This window comes from the organism of the source record quoted next, unplaced genomic scaffold, assembly GCF_019419815.1.
Source record: "Pyrus x bretschneideri cultivar Hongxiangsu unplaced genomic scaffold, Pyrus_bretschneideri_v1 Contig18, whole genome shotgun sequence".
Lineage (NCBI taxonomy): Eukaryota > Viridiplantae > Streptophyta > Magnoliopsida > Rosales > Rosaceae > Pyrus > Pyrus x bretschneideri.
The window spans coordinates 7,393,903-7,403,706 of NW_025999479.1; the positions used below are offsets into that span (position 1 = coordinate 7,393,903).

At 36.6% G+C, this 9,804-nt stretch overlaps 2 protein-coding genes across 2 annotated transcripts; one reads left to right on the forward strand and one right to left on the reverse strand.

Moving 5' to 3' along the window:
* The first annotated feature begins 3,137 nt into the window (after nucleotides 1-3,137).
* On the forward strand, nucleotides 3,138-5,573 carry LOC103936353 (scarecrow-like protein 32). Its single transcript, XM_048581842.1, has one exon. It carries the CDS (start codon nucleotides 3,681-3,683, stop codon nucleotides 5,100-5,102), a length of 1,422 nt encoding a protein of 473 aa, XP_048437799.1. The 5' UTR covers nucleotides 3,138-3,680; the 3' UTR covers nucleotides 5,103-5,573.
* Nucleotides 5,574-6,623: 1,050 nt separating this feature from the next.
* LOC108867560 (histone acetyltransferase KAT6A-like) lies at nucleotides 6,624-9,422 on the reverse strand. The gene is made up of 4 exons (XM_048582125.1): nucleotides 8,020-9,422; nucleotides 7,846-7,938; nucleotides 7,638-7,739; nucleotides 6,624-7,530 (listed from the first exon to the last, which is right to left on the reverse strand). The coding sequence occupies exons 1-4, from the start codon at nucleotides 8,200-8,202 to the stop codon at nucleotides 6,754-6,756; spliced, it is 1,155 nt and encodes a 384-aa protein (XP_048438082.1). The 5' UTR covers nucleotides 8,203-9,422; the 3' UTR covers nucleotides 6,624-6,753.
* Nucleotides 9,423-9,804: the final 382 nt, after the last annotated feature.

Below are 9,804 nucleotides of genomic sequence, written 5' to 3' on the forward strand. Positions count from 1 at the left end.
GAGATGGGTTTTGTATCAAAACGAGCTATATTTTGGTCTATAGCTAGCCACTTGGTTGGCTCAATTGGAGATGGCCTACCAAACTTACAGACTATATTGCCGACTTGTACAATCATCATTTAACTAATCATCTAATGATGTGGAACACTTTATATACTGTATAGGAACATTTTTGATAATGAAGTTCACATGAAAGCAACGTGATGCATGCACAAATTAAGTGGTTTTTCCTTCATATTCTAACATATGATGCGATTTTTAGAGCGAAAATTATATTTCCATGATCTAACATTTTGTACCTCTATCAAGATGTATCCAAGAAGTACACAAACGAAGGAAAAAAAAAAAGAGCCTAATTATTGTTTGGCTGCGCTCCATTACTAAAGCATAAAAATAAAAGGAAGGAGTGCAAACAGATAAAATGGGAGTGGTATTATGGTATTACCGTCATCCACCATCAAAGAAACCTTTTCTATGTGGTAAAACAAGAAAAAGAAGGGTTTTTTGCTTGCTGTTTGTCTCTTTTTATGCCAAAGAGTGTTCTAAATAGTGTGCTTCAGAAAAGTTCATTTCATAATTAAATTTTTGGGATAACCTGAAGTAGGAGTGATTTTTCAAACGAGTCAAATCGAAGTTAGGGGGTTCCATTTCAATACAATATGATGATATATGATATATACCGTCTAATTTTGTTTTAAAAAATCATAACTTCAAGATCCATTATGATTTGAAAATTCAGAATTTCCGAAAATTTTTGGAACTTACATATTTCAAAATTCTTCAGAACAAAATTTGGAATTTCAAATGCTCAAAAAAAATTGAAAGGTTAAAATCAATATTGCAAACCTATAATTAAGAATCTATCACATACTTAAAAGAGCAGGCAATGATATATTGTAGCCTTCAGGGAGATCATATGCAGTCACATATATAATTTTAGCCTTAACAATTTTCTTTGCCTTCCTAATCATTAATCCTATTTATTTTATTGTTAAGTGGTTAGTTCTAGCTCAAAACTTCAATGTCTTCGGCCATAGAAATTCTAAGATACATTCCAAGTCTTGTCCCTTTTTTTTCCACAAACGTTAGATGATACGTTGTTGATCATGGAATGCGAAAGTTGGAAATTTTCAGATCAAAATCAGTTAATATAAGAAATTTTATCCCAACGTGTAGCCCTAGACCCGAAGGAAGCAAGGTCAGAAAGTATATGCAGTAATATCCTCCGCCTTAGTATCGATCAAAATCCAACTTCGTCAATCGATCAACAACGTCTGTGCAGGCAACAACCTAAGTTATATTCTGAAACTTACCAAACATCCACTTTTTGTCCTTTAGAGTTTATCACAAATGATCCTTGAAATTGACCCACACCGTTAAGATGGTCCCTGAAATTGAAAATCAATCAATATAGTCCCTGAAAATAGGTGTTGCAAATCAATGTGATCCTTCAATCACAATTCTGTTAAACATTTTGTTAAGTATTGATGAGGCACATAAATGGTCCCCACAAAATTTACGGGCTTTTATCACAAATGATCCTTGAAATTGACCCACACCATCAATGTAACCCTTGAAAATAAGTGTCACAAATCAATATGATCTTTTTACCACAATTCTATAAAAAAAAAAATTGTTATGTGCTGATGTGGGTTTATTAATTAATTTAAAATGTTGTCTAAATACCTTTTTATACAATGAATTTTTTTTTTTCTTATAGTATGGCCTATTCCGAAGAGAGATCCCTTCCATAAATTCTCAAAGGCACAAAACTTAACCAAGGCCTAAGATGGGGTGTGGAAATAGTTTTCAACCAACAATAGACGCACCTCGGTTATAACCTCATTATCTCAAGGCAGACCTCGCCGTTCTTTGCATCACTAGACCACTAGGCAAGCGCTGAACAAGCCCTCCAAGATTAAGGTTGTGAGGATGTTGATCGCCAAAATGTTAACAGTGATGTCCCAGAAGTCATTGCCGATCAGGCAAGCCATCATCAAAAGTGATCTCGATCCAGGTTCAATTCGGTGAAAGGTGTTGAAGTGTGTAAAGATGAGTGTATTGGGATTTTTTTTTTTTTTTTTTTTTTTAAAGAGAATAGAGAGCAAATGAGGTAGAGAAATGTGGACTGGGATCGGAGGTGATTGCAGGACTGAGTTTTTAGGTTGACAACTTTTTTATTAACTATTAAATTATTAAGCCTATTTGTAATTTTTTTAAATTTAATTACACTTGTGTGACCCATTTATGTGTCACATCAGCACATAAAAGAATTTTTGACAAAATTGTGACGGAATGATTACATTGATTTGAGACACTTACTTGAAGGACTACATTGATCATTTTCAATTTCAATGACCATTTTGATGTCACGGGTCAATTCCAGAGACCATTTTGATGTCGCAGGTCAATTTCAAGGATCATTTGTAAGGAAAAAAGACTTATGAGGCCCATTTAAGTGCCACTTCAACACTTGACAGAATTTTTAATAGAAATATGACGAAATGACCATATTGATTTGCGACACTTATTTTCAGGAACTACATTGATTAATTTTCAATTTCAGGGACCATCTTGAGGGTCAACTTCAGGGACCATTTGTGATAAAAACTATAATCTAAATTAAATTAATTCTCCACATACTTGAGTACCAAAAAATAAATACTTGACTTTTTGCATGTAAAGGGTTGTTTTTCCTAAAACCTAAAGTACCAAAACATAAAATATCTAAATAATAGAATACTTTCCCACAACTTTTAGTAAAATGAAACGTACTTTTTACCAAAAACAATTGCGCCAAAACGCCACTACTGCTCATGAAAGGAATAATTCATAGTAACAAAAGAAGAAAGAAAATTGCTCTGATAAAATGATTTGTTCATGATATGCGTACTGATCTTATTATATATGGTGGCCCGTGACCAATGAGTAGAGTACTGATGAACCTTGAACCAAAAGATTAGTAACTGCCTCCGATCCCCACCCCACTCCATTACAAAATCTCAACTTCCACATACAAACAATCCCCTGGCCGGCTAACTTCACATGCCACCAAAACGCAGCTCATACACTAAAGCCACACCACACCATCTCTCTCTCTCTCTCTCTCTCTCTCTCTCTCTCTCTCTCTTCTGCTCCTTCTATATGATATATCAGCTAGCCTTCTCCCTCTGTCTGTCTTACCTGATCAAGAAAAAAGCAGCAAAAAGGAGATATGAAAAGGGATTAGACCCTTTTGTAGCTTGAAAAGGTTTGTTGAATCAGAACTGCTTCTATTACCTTATAGCACTACCTAGATTTTTCTCATATATATATGTATATATATATATATATCCATCTCTTCTGAAAATACAGCAGAAGAAAAAATAATACTGTTAGGTTCAGTCTCTTTTCCCCCAATTTTGACTTCCAATTACACTTTTTTTTTTTCATTGTTTGGGGCTGAGAGTTTCCCTCCGTTCAGAAAAAAGCTGAACTCTCTATTTTGTTCCCATTCATAATATTTGCAGAACAATTCTCCCAACCCTACTAAAAATTTTTAAGTTTCCCAATGCCAAAGCTAGCCACTACCAGTCTGGTCTCTTTCCTTCTGAACTCGTCTCAGTAACTCTATCTTTTTTCTTAAGCAACAGTTTTCCAAAAATTTTTCTGAATTAATTTCCCTTCTCTTTTCTCTCCCAATGATGCAATTTACTGAGACACCACCACCACCCTTGCACGAAATTATCACCACACCCTATTCCAATAACTTCCCAATAATGATGAACACAAACCAAACCTACCGCATGCACCCGTGGCCTGGCTTTCCGACCTCAAAGTTCCTAGGAACAAACTTTGGCGACGCCAACTGCATGGAGCAGCTGCTCGTCCACTGCGCTAACGCCATCGAAACCAACGACGCCACCCTAGCCCAGCAGATCCTCTGGGTCCTCAACAACATCGCCCCCCAAGACGGCGACTCCAATCAGCGCCTCACCTGCGCGTTTCTCCGAGCCCTCATTGCCCGAGCAGCCCGAATCGGAAACTGTAAGGTCCTCGCCGCCATGGCCAACTCCCAAGCCAACTTCACCATCCACACTCACAAGTTCTCCGTCGTTGAGCTCGCCTCCTTCATCGACCTGACACCGTGGCACAGGTTCGGATTCACCACCGCAAATGCAGCCATTCTAGAAGCTGTTGAAGGGTATTCTGTGGTTCACATTGTTGACCTGAGCTTGACGCATTGCATGCAAATCCCAACTCTGGTCGACGCCATTGCCAGACGTCATGACGGTAATGTGAGTCCTCCATTGCTGAAGCTCACTGTGGCGGGTACCATGGAGGACGTCCCTCCAATGCTGGACCTGTCATACGAGGAACTGGGTTCCAAGTTGGTTAATTTCGCAAGGTCAAGAAACATCATTTTAGAGTTTAGGGTCATCCCGTCAAGTTACACTGATGGGTTTGCCAACCTAATCCAACAACTCCGCGTACAAAATTTAGTGTATGCGGAGAGTAGTGAGGCGCTTGTAGTGAATTGCCACATGATGCTTCACTACATTTCTGAAGAGGCATTGACACTTCCAGCAATCAATCCGAATCCAAGTAGTAGTGGTTCGACTAGCTCTTACGGTTTTGATGCTTCGTCCTCTTCGAGTTCGTCGCTAAGGACAGTGTTTCTGAAAGAGCTTCGGGGTTTGGAGCCGACGATTGTGGTTTTGGTGGACGAAGATGTGGATTTGACATCGAATAATCCAGTGTGTAGATTGAGGTCGGCCTTCAATTACCTGTGGATACCTTATGACACCTTGGACACATTTTTGCCGCGGGGAAGCAAGCAGAGGCAGTGGTACGAGGCGGATGTGTGTTGGAAGATTGAGAACGTGATAGCGTACGAGGGCTTTCAGAGGGTGGAGAGGCTGGAGCCGAAATGCAGGTGGGTGCAGCGAATGCGAAATGCCAACTTTCGGAGCGTTTCATTTGGGGAAGATGCGGTTTTGGAAGTGAAGGCCATGCTTGATGAACATGCAACTGGTTGGGGATTGAAGAGAGAAGAAGAAGATGTTGTGCTTACCTGGAAGGGACACAATGTTGTGTTTGCCACAGCCTGGATGCCTGCTTAAATTCACAAGTTGAAATTTCTCGAGAAAATGATCTGACAATAAGTTAATTAATATAGAATCTCTTTTTATTTTTTCGTTTCTTCCTTCTTAATCTGTTATTTGGTAGTAGTTAGCTGATAAATTAGTTAATGATCATGTTTTACTAATTTTTACTATTAGGTGAGAGCTTAAATTTTAATTAATGTGAAGTAATTGTGTCATATTTGGAATAATTTTGAACCATGCATTTGTGCATATTCTTCTGTGGTCTGCAGTAACCTAACATATTAATCTGCCTATTCTTTTTAGCAATGTCTTTATTTAATGGGCAATGTTAGGGAGACTACATTATGACATACGAGTTGATAATTGAATTATTACTTAAGCGTTGGTTAACGTGCTTAATTCTTATTTGTAACGTATCTTTTAGTTTGCAAATTTAGTCTACAAATTTAACCACGTAACCTGACCCTTATTTAAATTTCCTTTTACTCTGTTGTGGTTTTAACTTTCTTGCTAGTTTAAATTTTGCAAAAACTTTGAAATGAATGTACCCATTGCCCAAGAGATCCCCACGCAAAGTAGTTAATGGGTGATTTTTTTTTTTTTTTTGGTCAAAAGTAGTTAATGGGTGATTCAAGAAACTATTTTATTATGATTAGAAATGTTCCTATTATAAACTATTTAAAGATTATTTCTATAAAAAAAAATAAAAAAAATATGATATCGTTTACATCAGATTAGGGTTGGAAAATTTTCCCGAAAATCTCAAATTAAACCAAAAAAATCCCGATCCCATATTGAAAAATTTCCAAACCGATAATACCAAAATTTTGGGATCCATACCGACACTACTACAATATATGCTATCACCGGCGGAGGACAAACCGACGAGAAATCAACTTTCTGTCGAAAATTTGGCACAAATCCGACATTACATAATGTAATGTCGCTTTTCAATAGCGACACTATTGCTAGGGTCGCAAAAGGGCTTCAGCGTCGCTTTTTGAGCTTAATCCGCCACTACACAGTGTCGCTTTAAAGCGACACTAACCCTAACGTCGGTTTAAAGCGACGCATACTTACACGTGGATCAGCTATTTAATAATAAAGTATGCAGTATACTGTCGCTTTAAAGCGACATTATATTAAAATGAAATAAATAAAATATTCCTTAAACCGACGTTAGATAACAATGAAATAAATAAAATATAAAAACTAGCGACGCATACTTACACGTGCATCAGCTATTTAATAATAAAGTATGCAGTATACTGTCGCTTTAAAGCGACATTATATTAAAATGAAATAAATAAAATATTCCTTAAACCGACGTTAGATAACAATTAAATAAATAAAATATAAAAACTAGTAACGGTCTTAACCGACACTATATTTTTTAATAATAATAAAAGTGGATGAACAACTGCATGCAATTTCAATTAATTCCAACCAAAAAAAATTATAAATTTTAAGATCAAAATAAACATTAATGAAAATAAATAACAAAAACAATAGTGCCAAACCGTACATTTCACATTTCACATAAAATCCAAAAAGTCGTCCGTCGTAACAAACATTAAATCCGACATTACAAACATAACATAAAAAAACAAAAAGATAGACCAATTATACTGTCGTATTTAACCGACAAGAAAAAGAACCAATTAAACTACCCAACCGAATCTGCGCCTGAACGTCGTCCAGATCCTTCTGCTTGAGAATCTTCTCCTTGAGATACTCCTCCTTGAGATCCTCCATCTGATCCAAAAATCCTCGACAAGTCCACATCAAATCCAACACCTGCAAGCATTCCAGAAAACCCCCCAACTGGAACTTCAGGAAAAGATCCACTAGGAGCAGCCATCTCAGGTCGATATACTGGCACTTGATAAGGTGGCTGCTGCATATATGGCATGGGCGGCTGCTGCATGTATGGCATGGGCGGCTGCTGCATGTATGGCATGGGCTGCGCAGGCATCGGATACACAGGATATAGAGGTTGCTGATTATTGCCAGCATACGGATATGCAGGGGAAGGCTGACTTTGGCCCGACTGTTGAGGAGGTTGACTGTGGCCTGATTGTTGGGTTCCCGGGCTATATGGTGGTTGTGGCTGAAATCTTTGAAAAAACCATGCAAACAACTGATTTTGCTTGTTCTCCAGGTCCGAAATCCGTTTATTATTATTTTCGTCTCTCAATTTCAACTCATTATTTTGAGTCATTAGCAACGCCATTGAACTCTTAGATGATCTCCTAGAGGAAATTGATGTAGAAGATGCAGAAGATGCATAAGACACCATATCAGGAGTCACACCATGACCGTATCCTCTGACTCTATTATACCTCTCAGGACCCATAGTATCAACATAAACTTGGGTCCTAAGATCTTCATTATCGTCTTGGCCCGACTCAATCAATGTTTGCAGGTTGCTCTCCATTGTTGACTTGCATTACAATTTTTAAAAACAAAAATTCAATCGTAAAACAGAAAAATAAGCTATAGATAATAAATACTAATAAAATCAAATACTAACACGAAAAAATCAATTACCCCTGTACGCTCCGATGTTTCATCAATCCATGATTTATCTTTTCGTGTATGACATTCACGAAAAAAGGTTACAGGATCTGCTTCTTTCCCATGCTTCTTCCGCTTTATCAAAAATAAAATTTCATACAAACAAATTAAGCAAACCTCATACTAAAAATAAATATAATTATTTAAAATTAATCATCTCTTGAAAATGTACAATCCATACATATTCTTCCCGCACTCTTGCAAAGGATTTTGTACCAGTAGTATGGTTCATTGATTTCAATCCCCGATTAATCTTATTTTTTTCAGCAACCTCCTGAAAAAAAACGAACGAAAAAAGAAAAGATTATATTAGGCAACTTTAAAGTTATAACGAAATAAATCGTGTAGGGTTTACCTTTGTTTTGTCTCTATTCCAATATGCCAACAAATCATTCCACTGGGTAGGAATCACATCAGGAGGAGGCTCGCTGCGAACCTGTTCTGCTCTTTTAGTATAATACTTTTTTTTTAACTTATTTCTAAACTCTTTGTGCGCATGCTCCGCAATCTTAAGCGTCATATGACGGATCAAAGGCATTTTTACTATATCTGCATCTTCAAAAAAGATACTTCCCTACATACATAAAAACAAAAAACAAAAAAAATCACGCTAGTCAAATATTATTACAATCATTGACCTATTCTTCTATTTTCAACTAAAAATAAAAAGATCTATATATACCTTTATTCTATTCCAAAAAGCTTCCTTATCTTCTTCCGTAACCTTACGCCAATCTTTCTCCAACGGAAGATTTCTATAGTCCCTAACCTCCGCTGCTACATGTTTTGAAAAAGCACTAGCGTTATCACTAATGCATTTTCCGGACGAATCAAACGAACAAAGCTGTTTCGTCCATTTAGGAATTGAGGGTCCACGCCTCCGTTGAGATGTACCTTGTTAATACAAACACACAATTAAAAAGTAGGAAACAAAAGTATATTTTCAGATTAGCAATAATAATCGTTCAAACACACAAAAAAAAAAAAAAAAACTGACACTCATAACAATTCAAAAAAGAACCAGCATCACCCTCGTCCTCTTCCAAATGAAGTTCCTCAGAACGTTGATCTTCACGGGAATTATCCATTGCAAAACTTAATGGAAGGAGAAGGAAGTGGGGGAAAGAGGAAGCTAGAAATGGGGGAAAGAGGAAGCCAGAAATGGGTGATAGAGAGGAGAGACAGAAGTGGAACACGGAAGTGAAGGGAGACAGAAATTAAATATGGATAACAACTTAGCGTCGAAATATGAATACATTACGTCGCTTAAAACCGACACAATCACTGACTAAACCTCCCCACACGTAACCTGACATAAAGCCTGCTATACTTGTCAGTGCAAGCCTATTGCGTCGCTTTAAACCGACGTTATCTTGCATAGCGTCGAAATAAGGGCCTACTGCGTCGTTTAAAACCGACGTTAGCTTGCATAGCGTCGAAATAAGCACAGGTTTGTGTCGCTTAAAACCGCCACTATATCTGATTCGACCTATATTATAGCCTGACATAGTTTTGACTGAAAGTCTGACATGTTTCAGTCATAAATGCCTTTGCGTCGAAATAAGGTCACATTGCGTCGGTTTTAACCGACGTTAGCCTGACAGGTTTTTAATAAGAGAAAGTTTGTGTCGAAATATGAAAACATTTGCTTCGAAATAAGAATCGTCTGACATTCAATTAGTCTCGAAAATGTATAATTTTGCCTCGATTAAAACCAGTCCAAGTTGACATGCCAATCAATTCAACCCATTCCCAGCAAAAAATACCGGGAAACCTCCCGCCGAACATAAAAATAAAATTTGTACTTCCCAAAAAAAAAGGAACAAATAAATAAATGTATTAAGTTATGTTATGTCATATAATATTTTAATAAATAATTAGACATGCCAATCAATTTACCCAAAATTTAAAAATAATTAGTTATGTTATGTCATATAATATTTTAATAAATAAATTTATTAAGTTGAATCAATTTTTTTTGCACTGTAATTGTTATTTTAATTTGTTGTTATTTTGATAATTTTTTGTTGTTATTTACTAGAATGGATTAGATGAACATAATTTGAGTTGTTATGAGAAAATGGAATGAATAATATTTATAAGCATTTATGTTAAATTAACAATATTAAATATAACCTAA